At 44.8% G+C, this 24,196-nt stretch overlaps 1 protein-coding gene across 1 annotated transcript in view; it reads left to right on the top strand.

Annotated features, from left to right (window-relative positions):
* Positions 1-24,196, top strand: part of DMRT1 (doublesex and mab-3 related transcription factor 1) — a gene marked incomplete at both ends in the record, with an annotated part of 96,273 nt that overhangs the window by 22,028 nt on the left and 50,049 nt on the right. The window contains one exon of the mRNA XM_081103132.1: positions 18,428-18,711. Within this exon, the coding sequence (XP_080959258.1) occupies positions 18,428-18,711 (284 nt within the window). The remainder of the gene's footprint in view (positions 1-18,427; positions 18,712-24,196) is intronic.

Genomic DNA, 24,196 nt, shown 5'->3' with positions numbered 1-24,196 from the left:
TATTGATAATCACACAAAAAAATCCAAAATACACTGAATTAACTCCTCACAGTAAAGGTGAAGAGCAGGGTGTCTGCGTTTTTTATGTCGTTGCAAGAAGGTACCAGTCCTGGAATCAGAGGCCTGGGTTTAATCCTGACTCCGGCTCCTACTGTATTCCTTTGTGTGCAGGGCACCTTTCTAAGCCCCAGCCGGCTCCTCTCTGGGGAGAATAGTAGTTCCAGCTCTCTCAACCTCATGGAGTGATTGTGGGTAGCATCTGAAAGAATATGTGTAAATTGCAGAATATTCCATAAATGAAAGGTGATGTGAAATTAAAAGTTAGCAACATTTGCATTAGCAGCTTTTAAAGAAAAATGTAATCCTCACCTGAGGATATGTTTTATTGATTTTAAAGAGAGGAAAGGAGAGAGAGAGAAGCATCGATTGGTTGCCTCTCATACATGCCCCACCTGGGGATTGAACCCACAACCTAGGTGTGTGCCTTGACTGGGAATGGAACCCGCAGCCTTTCAGTGTATGGACAACACTTCAACCAACTGAGCCACCCGGCCAGGGCAGCGGCTCATTTTTTAATTTAGCTCCTCTTGGGTAAAATTTAGGATAGTTAGTGTTGGTTGCGACTTTGGAGGAAGGTGACATTATTCAAAGGGGTCGGAGTCTGATGTTTATTGGGGGTAAAGCATAAAGTGCCAGGTGAGTTTCAGGGACACTCTTCCACAACTGTTGCTTCTTCCCTTTGCCCATGGTGCCATGTAAGGGAGGCCACGCCAAATTTCCTAGCACTGTCATTTCTCACTGACACATTTCCCTCTGCCAGTCCTATTTGTTGTTCTACATAGGAAGCACCTTCCCTCTGGAGCTGTGTGCCTTTTTGAAATAAAGAGCTCTTTGATTTCTGTCCCCATACTGTTCTGCTAGCAGTGGTCGCTAGGGAATTTCTCTCTAAAGTCATCCCTAGATTACTTTTACTGGAAGCTGTAATGATTTCCCCCTGGTCATATTTCTCCCAAGGTCTCCTATCTCGGTTACTTGTAAGGCTACTCCTCCCTCTCTTGTTCTCTTTGATCTTTTATAATTGGCTTAAAACTCTCCATATTTAATCTGCAGTGACTTTGTTTCTCCTCCCTATTTTTGCTTTTTCCGTGTCTGTGGATTTAATAATCTGTTGCTTATTATTTTCTTCATTTTTCTCAAGGTGGCATATTTTCTGCTGCACTGTTTGTCTTTTCTCCTGGTTTACACACTTGTTTTCTTTTAGCTGCCCTGTCTGTATTTGGGTTTGCAATAAATAAAGTGCTACCCAGTCTGTGCAGTGGTAGGTTTCCTAGTTTCAGACTCAGCTGAACTTGAAGGCATCTGCTTCTGCATGTGGTAATGCCCTGAGGAAGTGACCCTTTTTACCTCGGAGATAGATAGTTGAGCACTCAGTGAATGAATGAATGAATGAATTGGTTGCATTTTTGAGCGTTTTTTTTTCTCACAAGTTGACCTTTCTGGGGCAAGTGACTGCTCAACATATGTGAAAGAAGAGCTGTTGTCTCCCCGGGGTGGACTTTCTGGTGAACCCTCCTGTGACAGCACCCGTCCTGGTCTTTTCACTAAGCCCAGCTCTTCACAGCATTGCCGTCCCTCAGCCTTCCTGCTGCCCCTCTGGTCGGTGTCTGGTCTCCAGTCCGGGGATGAGGGAGAACACCCAGGTGAGGCTTGAGGCTCTGCCTATGTTGTTGTTTTCTTTCCTGGGGAAAAGAAACCAGCTTAGATTGAAAACTTGTGAGCTTGTAGGAGTAAATGCATTTTTGTTGTTTAGATAATGACCCTTGCCTCATTGGTGGTTTAAAAAAAAATCTCTTTCTCCTACTTGCCAATCCAGTATTGTTCCTGAGACAGAAAGAACCTTGAGCAGCAGGTGAGGCTGGTGGCTGAACCGGCCACAGATGGTACCAGGTGCGGCGCAGGTTGGGACCCTTTGCCGCGGAGAGGGCGCCCTGCACCAGGCCCTCTGGTTTTAGAGCGTGTGCACCCCAGCCACCGGCCACCGACGGGCCCCCTCGGAGGGTCCTAGGTGCTGTTTGGGGACAGAGGCCTCCTGCTTCGGTGGTCTTGCTTTGGAAGGCTTTGGCTGTGCCCACTCTGAGGAGCCCCCCCTCCCCCCTGCCCCCCGGGACGTGACCACGCTTTGTCCGGCTGCACCAGCTCCGCCGTTAGGCACGTGGTAGCCACCATCCTGGTTATCAGCTCTGCTGCGGGCATTGCAGCGCCTGTGCTCCAGTCACCCTTATGTTACATAGTGATGGCCCCAACTGCATGGGTAGTGATGCTGGCAGTTGGGATGTGCCACAGAGAAGCCGTGAGGTGTGACTGTCGTCAGGTGCCTAGCAGCCTGTGTCACAACGCTTACGTCACCCACCTCCCTTCATGTCCTTACCGGTGCTGCACCATCTCACATCATCGCAAGGAGGGTGAGGACAGTGCAATCAGATGAGAGAGGAAGCACAGTCACAGAACTTGAACTGTTGTATATTGTTATCATTGTTCTGTGTTGTTGTGGTTTTTTTTGTAATCCTCACCAGAAATTATTTTTTCCATTGATTTTTAGAGAGAGCAGAAGGGAGGGAGAGAGGAAGAGAGAGAGGAGGAGAAAAACAGCCATGTAAGAGACCCGTGGGTTGGTCGCCTCTGGAACATGCCCCTACCTGGGCCGGAGAATGTACCTGGGTTGCAGGTTCATGCCCTTGACGGGGAATCAAACCAGCGACCTTTCCATGCTTGGCCAACGCTCTAACCACTGAACCACCGGCCAGGGATAATTCTATTTTTTATTAGTTATTGTTGTCACACTTTACTGTGCTTAATTTATAAATTAAACTTTATCATAGGTATGTATGCTAAGAAAGGATGTAGTATATATAGGGTTCTTGGGGTCTTGGACCATATCTCCCATGAGTAAGGGCTGGACGACTATGCTGCTAAATAGTTCTTGATACTAGCGACCTTCCTATGAAACGGAATTCCTGAGAGCTGTTAGATTGCTGGTGATCAAGACGAACAAAATCTGTACCACACAGGTCACTAGGGGAGGAAAACAAAGATGTTGGGGGACTGTGACTGTAGTTGTGAAAAGGTGACCAGTTACCTGGCTTCTGTGGTGCTGTTTCTTCGTTGCCATGACAATGTTTTAGTTGACAGGCCCAGCTTGGTTCTTGGTAATCATTTCTTTCAGTTATGGTTTAACTGTCTTTTCAGTTAGGATGCTGATTGATATATACATCTGTGTGCTTGTATACATGTATATACATATATGTTAGAGAATCCTATATAATAAAAGCCTAATATGCTAAGTGTCCGGTCGTCCATTCAACCAATCAGAGCATAATATGCTAATGATATGCTAAGGCCGTTCAACCACTTGCTATGATGTGCACTGACCACCAGGGGCAGATGCTCCAACTGGTAGGTTAGCTTGCTGCTGGGGCCAATCAGGACTGAGCGAGACAGGCCGGACACGCCCTGGAGCCCTCCAGCATCCCTCCCCAGCCCAGATTGCGCATCGGTGGGGTCCCTCAGCCTGGCCTGCACCCTCTCGCAATCCGGGACCCCTCGGGGGATGTTGGCGAGCCAGTTTCGGCCCGATCCTGCAAGCCAGGCCGAAGGACCCCACCGGTGCAAGAATCCGTGCACCGGGCCTCTAGTATGCATATAAGATCTTTGGATAATCTCTTCCTGCCCTTCCCCCTCCCCCCTTCCCTCTGAGATTCATCAGTCTGTTCCATGTTTCCATGCTTTGCGTTGAGCTTCTGCCTCCTGGTGGTCAGTGCGTGTCATAGCTATCAGTCGAATGATCGCGTAGGCTTTTATATATATAAACTAGAGGCCTGGTGCACAGATTCGTGCACCAGTGGGGTCCCTTGGCCTGGCCTGTGCCCTCTTGCAATCTGGATCCCTTGGGGGGATGTTGGAGAGCCGGTTTTGGCCTGATCCCTGCAGGCTTGATCCAGACAGCAAAGACACCCTATCCTGTGCATTGAGTGTCTGCCCACCTGGTGGTCAGTGCACGTCATAGCAATCGGATGACCTTATGTATCTTCTATAATAATAAAAATGTAATATGCTAATTAGACTGGACATCCTTCTAAACGAGTTTCTGGAAGAAGCTGGGGCTGTGAGGGAAGCCCGGGTCCCGGGTGCCTGCTGGCAGCCGGAGGGAAGCCCAGCTCCTAGGAGCCAGAGGGAAGCTGGTGCTGGCAGCCGGTGGAAGGAAGGCCTACCCTTGCACGAATTTCATGCTTCGGGCCTCTAGTATATAGATAAGATATGTGTGTGTCTATATACACACAGCCTAGGTTGGCAGAGCCTTCAGGGCCATACAGCTGATCTATGGTTCCCCTTACCTGCCTTTGGTAAAAATGATTGTTGAAAGAATGGACAGGATTTTATTTTTAGAATCTACTTCTTTTCATTTCAGAGGAGCTTTATTCAAAAGGAAGGAGGGGCAGGAGGGACTTGGCGATGGCACGTGCAGGGAGCACACACACAGGAGGTTCTGGTGGGACAGGCTCAGACGCAGGGCCCGTTAGCAGCCACACAGACACTAGGTGGTTTCACACTCTTTCAGACTTTCCTGTGAACCTTATAATAGCTTTGAGGTACATCTCACAACCTCACACCTAAGTGGTGCAGCGGGGTTTCCGAAGGAGGCAATGGTGAGGGAGACACAGAGATGCCAGTAAATAGCTGAGCATCTCAGCACCCATGTGTACAGCCAGCAATCCCCGCCCCTTTTCTCTTTTCCTGCTAATGAGGAAGAGTGAGATAAATGGAAAGTGACACTTTGGGGTGTATCACCAGATGTCAGTTCTGGAATTAATATTTTTTTAAAATATATTTTATTGATTTTTTACAGAGAGGAAGGGAGAGGGATAGAGAGTTAGAAACATCGATGAGAGAGAAACATCGATCAGCTGCCTCCTGCACAGCCCCTTCTGGGGATGTGCCCGCAACCAAGGTACATGCCCTTGACCGGAATCGAACCTGGGACTCTTCAGTCCACAGGCCGACGCTCTAGCCACTGAGCCAAACTGGTCAGGGCAGGAATTAATATTTTAAATGTACACGGAATCCCCAAATCTCATTTTAACCACTGATTTGAACATAGTTCTTCCGCTCAGAAAACACTAAGTGTGGGAGCATCTATATTGAATTTGAGGTTTAATATTTCACTCTTTCCCTATTCCCTTCCCTATCTCCACCTTCTCCTAGTGGCCATCTTTAAAAAGCATGATACAATTAAAGAACCAAATCAAAGAAAAGGGAGTGTAAAGGGCTCCAGATAATTCCCAGTAAGGGTTATCAGCTCCCACATAATGGAGGGTTGATTATACTTTATTTTTCCCATTATTAGAGGGGAGGTAAAGCTCCACGGAGGCAGGAAGGGTGCACCTGGAAGAGATCGGAAATATTCCTGACTTGAGAAAAGTGTGCCTTTAAAACATGGTGTTGGCTTTGGAATATACCATTACAAGCACGAAAGGTCAGAAAAGCTTCCTTCACAAATTTGGTAAGACGGAGCAGTTAGCTGTAACAGCGTGCAACCCTGGAGGTCACAGACCAAGCTAAGAGAAATAATTACGCATGGTAATGGGCAATTACAGATAATGGCCTTCCGGGGGTGGCAGAAAGTACACAGCCCCACAGTCTAGCCTGGAATGAACATTGAATAGCACATTAACTTTATAGCAAGCTAAAAGTTCAGCCCTGAAACAGCAGCAGTCCCCCAAATAAATAAAATCCCTGGCTTACTTAAGGGGAGCACCGTAGCTGCACTTCTCAAAAGCAGAATTGAACACAAGAGGAGGTGTGGGGCTGGGGGAGACGGAGTTTGGGGAAGAGAAGGAATGGTCAGCTCTTCTCCACTTGGCTGTATTTGTCTCACTAAGTAGAGATAGTTCCAGGCGAGGCAGGTACACAGTGAAGAGGTTGTTTACTCTCCTGGCGCCAGGTTTGTGTTTGACGTTTAAAATAGCCCCGTCATGGTTGTCTTGTGGGAGAAACAGCTTGTTCCCGCATTTCCTGATTATGACTTTAGGGAGTGATAGCACACTGACTGCACTCAAGGCTACTGTCTGACCTCAGAGAAGGCCAGGAGCGGGTAATTCTGCTCCTTCCCAGGTTCATTCGCACCGGGAAGTCACACCAGTGCAGCCCAGGCCTCCTGCGGTACCCTGACGATGAACATTTGGAGCAAGGATGACTTTGCAGAGTTACTTGGTGGCTCTCTTGCTGGATGGCAGAGAAGGTTATCAGTGTATTATGACTGATAATAACAATAGCATTTATTGAACACTTACCAGGTTTCTCTGCTCTCTATGGTGTAAGTAGCAGCATTTCCCTCATGCACATGTAGATACTGAGGCACAGAAGAACTAAGTAATCCTTTCCAAGGTCCCGGGGCAGTAGATTGCAGAGCTGATCAAGCAGTTTGATTTGGGAGCCAGCTTTCTCAGCCTGAGGTTCTGCTGCCTGGCATGTTTTGTAGTGGTGGATGTCTTCCTCACTGGAAGGAATGTTCCAGGTTCAAGGATAAAGCCATAGATCTCCGTTGGGACTTTATTGCTGATTGCTGAGCTCAGGGAGCTAGCTCAGAATGAGACACTGGACTCCAATTGTTCTGAAATCAGTCCTTCTGGAAAGAGAGGAGCCCATAAGACAGAGGTCCTCAAACTTTTTAGTCAGAGGACCCCCCTTCACACTCTTAAAAATTATCCAGGACTTCGAAGAGCTCTTGTTTATGTGCTATCGCTGTTAATATTTAATGAATTAGAAACTTAAGACTCAGAAATTAAAACTATATTCATTAATTTCTTTAAAATAGTAAATCCACTACTTGTTAACATAAGTAACATTTTAATGAAAAATAAGTATATTAAAAAAATGAGTGAGGAGAGTGGTATTATTTCACATTTTTGCAAATCTCTTTTATGTCTGGCTTAATAGGACACAGCTGGGTTCCCATAGCGTCCTCAGTCTGTTTTGATTGAAATACATGGAGAAAATTCAGCTTCGCATAAGTAAATGAGAAGGGAGGAAAGAATTGGAGTAGCCTTTTCAGATCACTGTGACTATTCTTTGATGCTAGATCAAAACTTGACAAGTAATAATTTTGTAACAGTTATAGTGAGTCTGAAATTATGCTGATGAGCTTTCTGTTACATTAAACCCATTGATCCATCCTGCCCTTTGATTGGATCTTTCACCCATGCATGATTTCATAACCTCATGCTTTGGTCATGTGGGAAATACTAGTTGACTGAGTTATGCATTTTTTCCAAATGTTGACATGTTTCATCACAAAATATCACTCTATCCCACTCATTAATACATTACTGGTCTCATCAAAGGAGTCTTTAACTTGGGAGGCTGTCACACACATGGTAGCGGCCCTAAGTTTCCAGAATTCTAATTTTTACTTGAAAGCTCAGACTTAGAGCAGTAAATGCTGTTAGTTTTTCTTGAAGTGAGAGGCTCACCATGCTGATTTCGAGAAGGTTGTGCCAGATACCCAAGTCGCAGTAACCATACTTGTCATCGGTCATTTTTTCAAGTATATGGCATTGTCGATGTCAGAAATGTTTGACCCTGTAGCAAATTTCTGTAAGAGCTTATTTGAGCCAAAACTGACGATGACTGCCAGGAAGCAAGATCTCCGATACACTGGAGAATGACAGTTTTGCAGTTTTCTTTTGTGCATTTGGAATTAAGGAGGGAATTTAGGATTATGTGGAGGTGGGAGAAAGTAAGATGGAGTTGGATCACAGGATAATTAAAATGCTTATGTGCTCTCTTGAGGGTGGCGATGCTTCTGAAGGTCTGAAAAGAGGCATTTCAAAGGTGTGTTAAGCTAGATGCACAGAAACAATGGGTAGGGCCTTTTTAAGGTAGAGATAAACATAAAGAAGTTATGTGCCTGGGGCCTGACTCCCACCATAACCTGCCCAGTTAGGAATTTATGATAAGTTCACCCTGTGTGGCTACTTTCCATAGAACCCCCTTTTTGTCCACTGTGTTCCAATAAAAGAAGCAGTGAATTTAGGTCTTCACTTAAACATTTGCACAGGGGCCCTTTTCAAGACAACCGTCACCCTGTGGTGTGCAGCAGAGATATTTGATGAGTGCTTCCCATCTTGTCACACAATCTTAAAAAGACACGCTCCAAAGTAGAGATTTGATGAAGTTATTTTTTCCTGCTTCACCAGGGCATCTTTAAGCAACGTTGACACAGAATTTAAAAAATACTTTACTTCATGATGATGAGGTGTGCCTATGCATCTTGGTGGAACTGCCTTGATTTGTGCTAAGGCACCAGCTCCCATCATCACTGCATATGTCCCCAGTGAAAAAGGCAGATAACATTTTTACATTAATGTGGAAATACTTCTGATCTTACGGACCCTTGAAAGGGAAGTGTGGACAGGGGGCCTCCAATCCCATGTTTGGGACTACTACAGTAAGATGGCATTAAAACACCAACCTCTGCTGAAACCGGTTTGGCTCAGTGGATAGAGCGTCGGCCTGCGGACTGAAGGGTCCTGGGTTCGATTCCGGTCAAGGGCATGTACCTTGGTGGTGGGCACATCCCCAGTAGGAGATGTGCAGGAGGCAGCTGATCGATGTTTCTCTCTCATCGATGTTTCTAACTCTCTATCCTTCTCCCTTCCTCTCTGCAAAAAATCAATAAAATATATTAAAAACAAAACAAAACAAAAAACACCAACCTCTGAGAGGGTTAAAGCAGTTCTCAACCTGCTGGTGTTGGGTTCACCCTGGTGGTTCTGATGTCTGGGTCCCATCCTGTAGAGTTTCTCGTGTATAAAGTGGTCTGAGGTGTGGCCCTACCCTGAGGAATTTTAGTTCCCAGAGCAGCCAGGGGTGAGAGCTGCTGGTGCAGAGGCAGATCCGGTTCCTGGGGGTGGGGAGGGGGCAGTCCAGCAACAGGATAAGTTACTGTTCATGACTTGAAACATAAGACAAATACCTGGATGAAAACCGTGATATTAAATTGAACTGGTAGAATCTTGACTTGAACAAAAGCCATGTGAAATAATCTGATGCAATGTAATTTGTGTGTGTGTGTGTTTTTTTAAACCATTCACATTTATTTAAGACCCCATTTCACTTCAGACCATCATCTGGGACCTGCAGGAGCAAAGACACACATCTGTGATCTTATTATTATTATTATTATTTATTTTTTTAAACAAGAGGTGTCTGGTCTGGCGATGGTTTGGCCATCCTGGTATTTATTTTATTTTATTTTATTTTTTAATTGATTTCAGAGAGGATGGGAGAGAGAGAGAGAGAGAAAGAAACATCAATGAGAGAGAATCATTGGTTGGCTGCCTCCTGCACATTCCCTACTGGGGATGGAGCCTGCAACCTGGGCATGTGCCCTGACTGGGAATCGAACCTGTGAGCTCCTGGTTCATAGGCTGATGCTCAACCACTGAGCCATGCCGACCGTGCTGTGATCTTATCATTAAAGGAGTTATAAAAGCAGAATCCAAATCCCAAACCTAAAGGGGGCTGGCCATGAGCAGACTTAAAACGTGTCCCAGACGCCTCCTGTGTTCAGTACCCTTCCCTACACCTCACGCTGTCCAAATACGGCTGAAAGCATACCTTTTCTGTGACGGCCTAGATCTACAGGGGTGGGCAAAAGTCAGTTTACAGCTGCAGTACAATACATACTATAATAATAAATAATAATACAAAAATAAGCTCTGTGTTTCATGTACTCACACCTGTAACCTGCTTTTCCCCACCCCTGTATGTACACAGTCAGATATGCTCCCAGTTTAAAGTTTTCTTAGTGTAAGAGATATTAAAAGTCCTCGAGAGGGAATTCTCTGTAAAACCTCTTTTAGAATAGAGTACTTGATGGGGAGGAGATATGTTGGCATCTTCCCTCTCTTCTCTCTCTCACTCCCAAACGCAAACCTTGCTGCTGGCCTGTGTGTGGCACTGTCTTATCCAATCTGCCGGGAAGTGTTGACAGCCCCAAACTGTTGCTGGCATCTCGCCAATGATAGGAAATTCTGAACTGGCCTAAGGAGAGAAAACCTCTTTCTTGGCCGTGAGACAGGCTTTCATGGCCACGAGACCTTTTCTGGTCAAGTCAGAGAAATGGCATTTTCTCTTTATCTGACTCCCGCCGTAGGCTAACAGTTTCCTTGGGTGCCCTGGGGACTTCTGAGCGGGCGGGGGACACGGAGCAGGAGCCAGGGAAGGGAGAGCAGGAACCTGTGAGTAAGGCAGGTAGGTGCGGATGTGAATGGGGTGGGGTGCAGCTGTAGCCGCTCCTTGGGCTCCACTTAGCACCCTCGTTCTCGGTTCACCAGGGACTCTGTGCCCCCTGCTCTGTATCCTGTCCTTCTGACTCCCAGACGCTAGGTGGATGGAGGGTAAGGCCCTAGAGGGCAGGGCTTGGTTTTGCTTATTCTTGGCCTACCCTCCTGGCTCAGCACTTCGGGAGCTGCTGCACACAATGGCTGTGATTGTTGCTCGCTGGGCTTTGCAATGGCCTGGGGGCCGCCGGTTTTAAATCTTGGTGAGTTCCCTTGGATTTGCGTTCCCCTCTCTTTATGTTTTTTTCCATCTTTCTCTTGCTTGGTTTCTTTGATCTACTCATACTCAACAATCAACCTGCCTCTCCCTCCCTCACCTTCCCTCTCCTGTTCCCCCTCCTCCTCCCTCCCTCTTCCTTGCTCTACCCCCCCCCCCCCATCCCTTTGCTTCCCACATTGACGTTTCCTACACTTTGAACCAAGCCTATTCCTGGCTTTAAAGGCCAACCAACTTCAGATTGTTTTTTTATGAAAAGCCTAAAAAGAAAAGTGAACCTGACAGATTCCTCTGGGACCAAATTACATTTTTAAAAATGTATTGGGAAAAAGGAGAAATAGGTTCTCACATATTCCTTTCTTGGGTACAGGGGAGTCGTTAGTGAGCCAGCATCAGCAGAACTTGCACTTGGAAGGTTGGACTTAATCCTGCCCTCCCTTCCACACAGTTTTATGTTTCCCCATAGCCTTGGTCAGTCTTTCCTTCTGTGTGTTTGTTCCAGAATCTGCCTTTACAGCTAAGCTCTGCAGCGTCCAAGGTGCTGGACAGGTTGTCTTGCACACAGTAGGTGCTCAGTAAGTTTATTGCGTTGAACATGAACTGTTTCTCCGGCAGGGAGCGGTGACAGGTGTGGCAGTGTCATCACAGTCACCAGTTAGTGGTGTGAACAGTAGGCACACTGCTGCCTCGTTATCAGGCCTCTCTCTGTAATGGCTCTGCTTTAGTTCAGAAAAGCAATCCGTTTCCTGGGTCAGGATGGCAAGCTTTCCTTCTTAGGTTTGTGAGGGCTGAGAGGGCCCAGGCGTCAGCCCATGCAACAGCCTTCCCCCCACGTGTCTCCCTCTAGGCTCTCTCTCACAGGGGAGGGTCCTGACGCCTCACACTGGTTTTCCCAGTGTCTGTCTCCGGGTCTAGGAGATGCCAGGAGCTGACTCATCTGGACAGGGTTGCCCTGCAGAGGAGAATGCTGACAGCAGGGAGTTGAGGAGATGAAGCTCTCTCGTTCAGTGAGGGTGCACCCTGCCGTCATCCTCGGAAGTCTGACATGCCATCATCAAATGATACAGTCTTTTTCTCAAGACCTTTTTCTTTGAGTAAAAAAAGAGTCGGGAAGATGACTTGCACTTTTTCTGTGCCCTCCTAGCATTCAGCACAACTTGTGAGTTGATGGCAGATGATTCTGATACCTCAGATTTAGTGGGGAACAATTTTTCCTTGATTGGTGACTCTTAAAACTAGGAGCTAAGTGGGAAGGCACCATGCGAGAGGATGGATTACAAAGACAAATAAGATGTGGTATACATAAATTGTTTACAAGAGATCATTGTGCATCACAAATAGTGTTATTGTAAATTGTCAATTTTGGTTTGATATGTAATCTTTCATACTGGAAACTATGGGTTTTGGTGTCGTTATTGAAAGGTGGAGAGTATGGCTCCAGGTTTGAACGTAAAGGACTCAAAGTGCAACAACTCCAGGAATCTTGACACTACAGAAGAGTGGGGGGGAAAGCCTTCACATACCTTAAAATGAATTACTGGTTAACTACTATTAATATGCCATGGGCCCAGAGACCAGCATATAACACTGCAAGATCAATAAGGGTATTTATCATGTGTTGGGTATATTGATCTCTCATGAAGGAGTGAGTCATATTTCACGCTGCATACGTTAGCACAAAAAAAGTAGCAGAGCAATTGGGAAGCCTTACCAAAGAACTGAACTATGGAATGGAAGGTAAATGTACGGAACCACAACTATGAGCATTGGAATAAGACTGGCGAGAGAGATAGAAACATCAATGAGAGAGAATCATTGGGTGGCTGCCCTGATTGGGCAATAATAATACTTTATCTGTCTATCTATCTATCTATCTATCTATTATCTATCTATTTTATTTATTTATTGGCTTTCCCTATCCTTCTATATAATCATTGGTTGGCTCTCCCACAATAAGTCTGCAAGTGTCATCTCTGCAAACGTCTCTACTGCAAATGCTGTTGGTACATGCTTCTCCAGTTCCTTTCCCAGCTGTGGGATCCAGTCCTGCCAATCTTTGTTCCAGATAGCACACATTAGGACTACACCGAATACATAGCAACACTTAAAACTTCTAACTTCATAGTTTCATTGGCATCCTGGCAGGTGTTGATAATTCCTGCAAGGGACCACTGGTTAAGAGAGCTACTACATTCTCTTGGGAACAGTGCTATTGTGCTTCCTATGATTATTAATACTGTTAAGTGCTAACCTTGGCCAGTTTTTATGTTAGAAAAATAAAGAGTGAGATTCAGGTTATAGTCAGTAATATTGTATTAACTTTGTACAGTGAGAGATAGTTATTAGATTTATTGTGGTGATCACATTGTAAGGTATATAAATGTCTAATCACTGTGTTATACACCTGAAACTAATATGATATTGTACCAGTATATCCACTACAATTTTTGTAAAAGAATTTTTTTTGTTAATCCTCATCTGCGGATATATTTCCATTGATTTTTAGAGAGAGTGGAAGGGAGGGGGAGAGACAAAGAGAGAGAAACATGACACAATTGGTTGCCTCCCTGCACACACCCTAGTGGGCTGGGGATGGAGCCTGTAACTGAACCCGGAAGGAACCCTTCAGTCTCAGGGCCAACACTCTACCCACTGAGCCAACCAGGTGTTTTCTGTGGTCTTTATACTTAGTCATACTGACTATGCAGGTAAAATATCCCTGTCACAGTGTGCATTCGGCATGGCGTTGGGCAAGAGAAACTAGTCGCAGTGAGGGGCCGGTACGGATGGTGATTCAGCACAGGTTTATAGAACTAGCTGTGAGTTTTTACTGTATTTTCTTTTTCTGTGATTCAGAAAATGGTTAATAGGCTATTAAGAGTTTGTACATGAGCCCTGGCCTGGTTGCTCTGGTTGGGGCATCATTCTGTACACTAAAAGGTTGTTGATTCAATTCCCAGTCAAGGCACATACCTAGATTTGGGTTCTATCCCAGGTTGGGCATGTACTAAAAGAAAAAAAAAAGAGTTTGTATGTGGAAAACCACTTTCTGATGATATACATATTTCAAATTTTGTATGGTTAGTTTATGTATTTTGTAGCTTATGAGTTGGAAATCTTACTTTCTTTTTTTTTAATTTTTTTTTTTTAGTAAATCTTTATTGTTCAGATTATTACATTTGTTCCTCTTTTTTCCCCCCCATAGCTCCCCTCCACCCAGTTCCCACCCCACCCTCTGCCCTTCCCCCCACCACTGTCCTCATCCCTAGGTGCACAATTTTTGTCCAGTCTCTTCCCGCATCTCCCACACCCCTTTCCCCACCAAGAATAGTGAGTCCATTCCCTTTCTATGTCCCTGATTCTATTATAATCACCAGTTCATTCTGTTTATCAGATTATTTATTCACTTGATTCTTAGATTCACTTGTTGATAGATGCATATTTGTTGTTCATAATTAGTATCTTTACCTTTTTCTTCTTCTTCCTCTTCTTAAAGGATACCTTTCAGCATTTCATATAATACTGGTTTGGTGGTGATGAACTCCTTTAGCTTTTCCTTATCTGTGAAGCTCTTTATCTGACCTTCAATTCTGAATGATAGCTTTGCTGGATAAAGTAATCTTGGTTGTAGGTTCTTGGCATTCATCACTTTGAATATTTCTTGCCACTCCCTTCTGGCCTGCAAAGTTTCTGTTGAGAAATCAGCTGACAGTCGTATGGGTACTCCCTTGTAGGTAACTGAGTTTCTTTCTCTTGCTGTTTTTAAGATTCTCTCTTTGCCTTTTGCTCTTGGCATTTTAATGATGATGTGTCTTGGTGTGGTCCTCTTTGGATTCCTTTTGTTTGGGGTTCTCTGTGCTTCCTGGACTTGTAAGTCTGTTTCTTTCACCAGGTGGGGGAAGTTTTCTGTCATTATTTCTTCAAATAGGTTTTCAATATCTTGCTCTCTCTCTTCTTCTGGCACCCCTATAATTCTGATGTTGGTATGCTTGAAGCTGTCCCAGAGGCTCCTTACACTATCTTCGTATTTTCGGATTCTTTTTTCATTTTGCTTTTCCAGTTGGGTGTTTTTTGCTTCTTCACATTTCAAATCTTTGCCTTGGTTCTTCCGCTCTTCTGGTCTGATGTTGGGAGTCTGTATAATATTCGTTATTTCAGTCCGTGTATGCTTAATTTCTAGTTGGTTCTTTATCACAACATCGAGGGTCTCATTAGGTTTCTTGAGGATCTCAATAACTTTATCGGCGGCTTCTAGACAGTTCTTGAGAGACCTTAAAAGTGTGGTTCTGAACTCAATATCCTCCATTGACAGTTTTGTCCTGTTTCTTTGCCTCCGCATTTTTTATGCTTTCTTGGTGCACCCCCTTGTGGTCTTTGTGCGCAGTCTTGTTGTAGTTAAGCCTTGATTGTTGTAGTTAATACTAGGGGGATTTGACCTCCAGGCCAACTGGCTGTGAGAATCAGCTGTGTCTGCAGTGGGAAAACTTCTGTCCTCTAGGGAGGTGCTAATCTAGCCTTTGCCTGAGACTATCCGGCAAATGGCTCTGCGCAGGGCTTGGGCAGGGCGGGTTCCCGGGGATCTACAGGGCGGGCGGAGTGAGCAGTTATGGCTGCTCTCAGTCCCGTCCCCAGAGGCTCTGCCTCTCAGAGTCCCAGCAACCACTGCAAACCTCGGAGAGAAAGCTGCCCTCGCGCTCCGACCGATGCCAGACAGTCCCGCTTCTCCCGTTTGAGTCTGGGTCCCTAGAGACTCGCCCAGAACTGGAGCTCAGAATCTGAGACTCCCTCCCGATTGAAATGGACAACCGCGCCCTCAGCCACCAGCCCGCTCCGCGCGTACCTTTGCACCTTTGTATTTTCCGCACTGCGCCTCCTCTGAGTCTCGTATGCTGTTCTCTTTCCTTCTAGTTGAAGAATTTCCCCTCAGCCAGTCTTCCTGTGGTTCTGGGCGATATCCGTTCTGTCTTTTAGTTGTATTTGTGAAGTGGTTGTTCGAGGCAGCTAACTCCGGTGTTTACCTATGCCACCATCTTGGTTTTCTCTCAGGACAGTCTTTTTCTTACTTTCTGATTTATCTCAAATTAATAGTGACACTTAGCCTCACTTACCAGCTTTGATGACATCCGATGTTGAAGAGATGCCTCTAGTTACTGTTTTGGGAATTTGCTATAGCGGAGTTTGGAGAGATGGCCGTGCACTGATTGTCCTGAGAAGTTCTTTCCATTAGCTTCTTTTACCTGCCTACATATCCCAAACCTCTATATATTAAAAATGAACAACATCTTATTACTCTCTGGAGCTTCTATTTTTTTTAATCACATTTATTTTGACATCAGGCTACTTAAAAAACCATTATGTATTGATCCCTTTTGCAACTATTTACCACCTTGTGGCCAGCAGTGTGCTAGGCACAGGGGTGCGCAGGTGAGCTAACAGGCATGGTGCCTCTTGCTGCATCTTCCATTCTGGTGAGACAGAAGCACCATCGCTGTTTCTTCATTGCTCACTTGCTCCCTGCCCTCTTGCTCCTTCTACGCTAAAAACCTAACCCTCTGTTGGTCTTTTCCAGAACTAGTTTTGCTTGAACTCTTAGCAGCAGCGGACAGGTCAGCCTTCTTCCTCCACAACCCATGTCAACTTTGGCCTCTGTGACATTGCGTTTCTGCTCAGTTCTCCCTGACTTCAGCCTTGACTCTCCCCTCAGAACATGCTTTTCTGTAACAGCTCCCTCCTGCTCTCCCAGAGGCAGCCAGCATGGCCCAGTGGTGACTCCTGAACCTCAGCCTCTGCCATGAGTGCAGGTGTCAAGTCCTCACTCTCGCCCAGTACTCCCACTTGTGTGCCCCTCTGGCACCTTGATTAAGCAGAACTTAACCACCTCCCTCTTCTCTGACATCTGCTTTGCACTTCTTTGCCTTATCCTGCAACGTAATTTCTGATGTCCCATCTGTCCTCCCTTCTGTTGAGTTTTGTCTTCTTCATGTTTCTGGCCCAGGCCCCCTCTCTTATATTTGAATCTTCCAGGTCTCTCCCCTCTCTTATATTTGAGTCTTCCAGGTCTCTCCCTGACGCCTGCAGTGGCTCCCTAGTGGCTCTCCCAGCCTCTGGTCTCCCTTCCCTTCCCTTGCCTTACAAATTGCCATCAGATAAATCAGCCCCAAGCACAGCTCTCGCTCTCTCCCTCTCCACTCCTTGCTCAGAAATCCTCAGTGGTTCCTGCCACACCATGACGAGAGGCCAGCCAGAAAACTGGACGGAGGCTTTCCCTCACCTTGCACCAGCCCACCGTCTCTTTCCCTTTTGCGCTGAGTTCTTCACCCCCGGTTCATCAACCCCAGATTTGCCTTCCACTTTCCTGCTTCCTTTTCTTTGTCCCTACAGCCCTTTTCTCATTTTTCTCATTTTTTTAAGCCTGTTTTCTGCTTCTCTTTTAAAGTGCAACTCAGATGCAGTTTTTCTTTTTTCCCCCATTTAAAAATTTAAAATTTTATTTTTTTTAGTTACAGTTTACATTCAGTATTATTCTTTATTAGCTTCAGATGTATAGCAAAGTGGTTAGAAAATCATGTACTTTACAGAGTGGTCTTCCTGCTGCTTCAAGCACCCACCTGGCCCCATATATATTTATCTCGATTATTGATGGCATTCCCTATGCTGTAATATATATCTCTGTGGCTTTTCTATAACTACCAATTTGTGCTGATGAATCCCTTCACGTTTTTCACCCAGCCCTAACCCTTCTCCCCTCTGATAGCTGTCAGTCTGTTCTCTGTATCTATGAGTCTGTTTCTATTTTGATTGCTTGTTTTGTTCATCCAATTACACATATAAATATTTGTCTTTCTCTGTTGGACTTATGTAACTTAGCAAAATACCCTTCAGATGCAGCTTTATCCTGAGGAGGTCTCTGTAATTCCTTTCTAGGCTGCAAGTCATGGTTACAGCCTTTGAATTTTTGTGAAAGTTTGTGGGTGTTTCTGTTTGAGAATCCTTGTTGTTATTTGTAATCCCATCATATATTTCCTCCTAGACTGCAGACTCCTATTGGGTAGGAGCATCCTGACACCTTGCAGCCTTTTCAGGCATCTGGACCAACTCTTTGAACATAGAGCCCCTTTAGTTTATTGGAATTGACAGTATAAAGTGTAGACCCACGACTGGCAAATTCTATAGCCCATGGGCCCACTATCTGTTTGTGAATAAAGTTTTATTGCAACAACCTGTCTGTTCTGCAACTGAATGCCCACAAAGCTTGAAATAGTTACTAACTGACCTTTTACAGAAGAAGTTCCTGGTCTAAATCATTGTCCAGACTTCTGAAGGATAGGGTATCAGCTGTGGAAGGAAGTGAAGGAAACAATGTTTGCTTAAACTTTTAACTTTTCGCTTTGACTTTCTGACATATCTATGTGGCCACCATAGTTAGGGCACTGGGATTTTTTTTATTACCTTGTTTAAAATGAAGTATAATTACTTTTGTAATGTTGTAGACGGCCGAGTTAACTAGATTTTATCTCTCATTTTTTGACATTAGGATAAAAAGTTACTGGTCAGGCTTTATGTAATTAAAATGACCCTTAAAATGTGTTTTGTATTCTTAGTAAAAGGAATCTGCAAGAATCTGTCATCTGCGCCACCGGAATTATGTCAACCCTGGGAACCCTCCTTTATTTTGGCTGCCTGTTCAGGTGCCTTTTTCTGCAGCTCTGAGATCGGAGGAGGATGGCTATGCATTGCCAAGGTTTAGAGGTCAAGTTTTGTGAACTTCCAGATTAATACCATGTTGCTTTTTTCTTTTTTTTCTTTCTAGACGGGCGGATGGTCATCCAGGATATTCCTGCTGTCACCAGCAGAGGGCACGTGGAGAACGCACCTGACCTGGTTTCAGACTCCAGCTACTACAGCAGCTTTTATCAGCCGTCTCTGTTTCCGTACTACAACAACCTGTACAACTATCCGCAGTACCCCGTGGCCTTGACTGCTGAATCTCCTTCCGGGGACATGGGAAACCCTCTTGGGGGATCCCCGGTGAAGAACAGCCTTCGCAGCCTCCCTGCACCTTATATGCCTGGTCAGACAGGAAACCAGTGGCAGGTAAGATGTTACCCAGAGAGTGAACTGGATACGTGAAAACCACACACACACACACACACACACACGCCCAACACTTCTCATATGTATAGGCACATTATACGAAAGATGTAAAGAATTTTTCTCTCTGCACATCAGATTATTTAACCTCAGACATTGTCTGCAAGGAACTGTAAAGAAATATGCATATATTCGTGTGTCTTTTCATTTTCTCATTTTCTAATGTCATTTTGCATAATAAATACCCAGTTGGCCATAGTCAGATTCAAAAGTAGCTTACTATATTATGCCCCACCTTCCCCTGCCTTGCCCCATTTTCTTTGAGCAGCATAGGAAATGTTGGGTGCGTCTTCCGGATGGCAGTACTCTTCCTGATGAATGTTACCCTGGGAGTGAGACGTGTCCAAATCTGTATGTATGTTCGAATGGAAGAAAGGTAAGAAGAGGAATTAGGTCACTGCTGTGCGGGGCCAGTGTGGGTGTGTTTTTAGCTGGGAATAGAGGCCAGTCTTTCATACTCTGAAATATTTAAAACAGTGTGCAATTTAAAAATAGTGTGCAATTAAGAGCTTTTAAATATTTGGGGAAAAACAAAGCGTTTTCATGATCAGGGAAGGAGCGTTTATCAGAGCTGTTCTTTTCCCTCAGTTTTGACCATTCCATCGTGCCACTATATTAGAAACAGTTTCAAGGCACTGAAAGCGTTTTCAGGTGGGATTACCACGTGGTGGGAATGTGTATAAACATGAGCTCTTGGACTCAGCACCTCCAAGCCCCCTCTAGCCGTATAAGCTGTTACGATTCTGTGATAAGTGTTCTCGTTTTGGATGCATTTACTGTATGTAAACTTTCTCAGCTTGGCATGGATTCCCAGACAATGCAACTTACACATTTAGGTGTTTAGGGCAAATCTTTACCTTCTTATGTCAACTTTTTAAAAATGTGAGTTGAATTTTTTTGAGCAACTCTATTCTATTCTATTTCTCTTTTTTTAGGTGTTGGGAAATTGTTAATATTCAAGCCACCCCACTATTTGGTTTCTCTCACTATTCCTAGGGATCTGACTTTTTTGGCATATTAATATGTCAGCTTTTATACCCTGGGCTACCCATTTTCATACGTTTTATTTTTCGAATCATACTTTTTAGAAAAGGGAACTTCGAACATTAGTGTTAAAATTGAGGGGTAGTATGAGTATCGAAGGAAAAGCAGTGATTTATGGATCTTTAAGCTGGGCCCCTACAGGCCTTTCAGAGTGCCATTTGGATTTTATGATTTGAGGCAGGCTCTAGGTTGATTTCTACTGAAGACTATCCACTCTGAAAGGAGAAAGACTTCTCTTGGAGTTAATAAAAACAAAACAGTTTATCCTGCAAATTCCCCAGAAGAGCTTCCTGGCTTTCTGGCTGCTTCCAGGCGGATAAAGTATGGAGGGTCTCAACCTGCTGGCTTAAGAGGAAAAAGGATGAGAAAGAAAAATCTCAGTTGTTTTCTTAAAGAAAGACAGCTCATGGTCAGCTTTACAGAAGAGGCAGAAATCTCCTAAATTAATTTACCCTCCACTTTGGTAAAGTCTTTCAAGCATACGATGCCTGGCACACTAATGTTTATTCTTACTCCACCTGGAAAACCTGGGAAGGGTGTGGCAGAGGCCTTGGACTTCCTCGGTGATCCCTTACAAAGGTGCTGTCTTAGGGATAGCTAGAAGATGGGGCTCTCCTGCATGGCAATGTTGCCTGGACTTGGAGGACGGTCTCAGCCACTGTGCGAGGCAAGATCCCCCTGAGGACAAGTCCTTGCGCCCTTGCTAGAACAGTCTGCTGGGTCAGAATCCCAAGGCTCTCTCTTGTTTGTGCCTGCACACGGAAAGCCGCTTTAGTCGCGTTAGGTCCGTCTCCAGCCTGTGGAGATTTGTGGCCCAATCATAGGTTCCTGTCCTGTTGGGAAACAGGAATAACATTTGTGACACTGGTGCAAACTCACGATGAATAGGTGGTTCCCCCGACCGGCGGCTCCATTTCACTTCTGCATTTAATTGCCTGCAAAAGCTGTTTATTGCCGTATACACTCCTCCACGGCAACATTATCTCTTAAATAAACATGTGGTACCAGGTTGACAAGGGAGAGGTGCATATCAAGTGAGTAGAAATAAATATGGGAGGACTCAGAGCCGTACCTGAACATCCTTTCCACCCCTGTGGCAGGCACCTTCTTGATTGCTTTCCAGAAGCTTGTGCCACATTCAGACCACAGTCGGGGTGTGGTCAAATGGCCACACAGGTGATTTCCTTCCTTTCGTGGTTATTTTGGGCCCCGTCTGAAATGTCTCATGATATGCTTGTCCCTTTATGATCAGGCACCTCACTGGAATGCATTCACTCATTAAATAAACATGCATGGAGGTCCTACTGTGTGCTAGGGAATCTACCGCTGAACCAAGCAGACAAAAATGAAAAGCTGGTCTTGGGGGAAGGCTGCTATTACTACCTGGGAAACAAGAAGGGAAGGTGGGGACAGTTTAAAGTAGCCTGGGTTTGAAACTGAGATAGAGGCAGGAAGGAAATTCTGTTCTGGCACCTGTAGCTTGGAACACAGAGGAAGGTGCCCCCTGGTGAGCATTCCTGGGATGGCCTTCCAGCACCTGGTGTTCTTGATTCTATAACCAGCAGCCTGATGGGCCCTTGTATTCACACTGCCTCCTCTTTTCTTAGCTTGGCTCAGCATCAGAACATCCTGTTAGCTAAAAGAAGGTTGAGAAGAAGTGAGCTCTTGAGCATGTGCTTGTGGAAATGGTCATAACCCCTTCACTTCTGTGTCCTGGGAGCTTCACAGGAGAGTCCAGCAGTGCGGGAGGGCGGGGGAGCAGGATATGAATCCGAGGTTTAAACTGGACTCCCATTCCCAGGGAGACATTTCTAGTTAACAGTAATTGGTTTAAAATATCCCCAGATTTTTAAAAATGTTATGTCAGGAAGAAGGTAGCATGCAAAATCCACTTCAAATTTTTTTATGTTTTTATTGATTTTTAGAGAGAGAGGAAGGGAGAGGGATAGAGAGCTAAAAACATCAATGAGAGAGAAATATCAATGGGCTGCCTCCTACATGCCCCCTACTGGGGATCGAGCTGGGAACTTAGGCATGTGCCCTAACTGGGAATTGAAAACCAGTGACCTCTTGGTTCATGGGTCGATGCTCAGCCACTGAACTACACCAGCCGGGCTCCACTTCAATGTTTAAGGTGAAGTAAGCCACCAAGCTCCACCATTGGGCTCCAGGATAAGGTGCATCTGGTCACTTCAGACTTCCTAGAATTCTGCGCTGAGAGAGTTAAGAGACCTGCCTGAGGAACACAGCTGTTAGTGCAAGGCCAGGCCTAAACTTGGGCCTTCCTACCTTGGGAAAGTGTTCTTTCTACAAGAAGTCTTGTGATCCCCTGGGCTACCCACCCACTTCCATTACCCATGTCTTTGACAGGTTAAACTAACCCTGGCTTCCCTTTTTATTGGTCACTATCTATTGCTAGATAAGCCTATTTTTTGCCTCTGGAAAGGAAAATTGACAGTTTGCAAGCAGACACAAGAAGGGTTTATTAGAACATAAACAGTTTAAAACAGTTAAAGCAATTTCTTTCCTCAGGAAAGGGTAATTAAAGAAGTTATAGTATTTGACTTGGCCTATTAGGACTAACAGCCATAATTTGTTTCCTTAAAGGGGAATTATAGAGATACCAGAGGCCCAGTGCATGAAATTCGTGCACTCGGTGGGGGGCCCTCAACCCGGCCTGCTCCCTCTCGCAGTCCAGAAGCCCTCGGGGGATGTCCAACTGATGGCTTAGGCCTACTCCCTGCGGGGAGAGGGCCTAAGCCAGCAGTCGGACATCCTTAGTGTTGCCATGGAGGTGAGACAGGCTCCTGCCACCACCGCTGCGCTTGCCAGCCATGAGCCCAGCTTCTGGCTGAGCGGCACTCCCCCTGTGGGAGCACACTGACCACCAGGGGGCAGCTCCTGCATTGAGCGTCTTCCCTCTGGTGGTCAGTGCATGTCATAGTGACCGGTTGTTCTGCTGTTTGGTCAATTTGCATATTAGCCTTTTATTATATAGGATAAATTTCTGTTGATGACTGAAAGAGTTACAAGTTCTATTTCTATGATGTGTATTTATCTTATATCTGGTCACTTTTGTGAATGCTTGTAATTCTAATAATGTTAGCATTGCTTATTTAGGTATTTCTAGTTAGATAGTCATTTTACAGAAAACTATTGATCATTTTTCTTCCTCCTAAAAATATCTCCAGTTATGATTTATATTCTTAGTGTGTTATTCAGTTTAGATACCAGTAGTGTATCCTGGTTCCTTCTTTTACAGGGAATGTGTCTAGCAGTTCACTGTGATGTATGAAAATGTTACAAAGAAATGAGGAAAATAGGATAAGTGGGTTTTTCCTAAAGCTAAATTATTCAGTTCAAAAACTTGTTTTTATTGAGACCACACCCTTCCAATATTTAAAAAAATAAAATGATGATCCTGTTAATTATATATTACATCGCAGAGGCACTTACTTGGTGATATAAAAAGTTAGCAAAACTCTGGCCAGGTGACTTGGTTGGAACATCATCCCATATACCAAAAGGTTGTGAGTTTGATTCACAGTCAGGGCACATGCCTGGGTTGTGGTTCAATCCCTGGTCAGGGCCTGTGCAGGAGACAACCAATTAATGTTTCTCTCTCACATCTGCGTTTCTCCCTCTCTCCCTCTATCTTTAAAAGCAACAATTAAAAAGAAAACATAACCTTGGGTGAGGATTTAAAAAGAAAGTTGGTAAAACTACTTCTGTATCCTCACTCCACCTTCTTTTTTGTTTTGTTTTTTTTGTTTTTTTCACATTTTACCTGTTTGAAGTCCAGAGAAAGCCTAGAAACCACTGCATCAGTCACCATGTCACCATGACAACAGCAAAGTTCTTCAGGATTTTCAGTATGCTTTTTTAAGAAATTGTCTCAACTTAATCTCAGTTTAATTCCTTACAGGCAGAGTGCTTTGATCTTTTCTTCTTTTTTTTATGGCAGCTCTTTGATTACCCTCATGCTAGCTCAGAATTTTGTGGGAATCCTTCCTGTGCACCCTAAATAGGTCCTGCCTTCTAGCGCAGTGAGGACACAGGGCTTGCCGAGTCCAAAGGCCAGTCTTGGAGAATGTTCTGTTTAAAGAAATGTGAAGAGTCCCAGTGGCCACAGGAAGCTAAGTCAGTGCGGTGAAGGTGTCAGGCTTCCCCATATGGGCTTCCATTGCTTTTACTGTGAACTGTCCCTTAAATGGCCTGTCAGGTCTTAGCCAAGTCTATAATTTTCTCTTAAAATATAACTCACTAGATTCTTCTTTTTTAAGGAGAGATAATACACCCAGTTCTCTCGGACCTTTCCAACATATTATGGATCCTGCAGGGAGAAGGGCTTTGTTGGCCAGTGGGCAGTGAGGACAGCAGTAAT

This window comes from Myotis nattereri (assembly GCF_964212035.1).
Source record: "Myotis nattereri genome assembly, chromosome: 12".
Taxonomy (NCBI): domain Eukaryota; kingdom Metazoa; phylum Chordata; class Mammalia; order Chiroptera; family Vespertilionidae; genus Myotis; species Myotis nattereri.
Note: the sequence above shows the minus strand (reverse complement) of the source record. Positions and strands in the feature narration are given on the sequence as shown.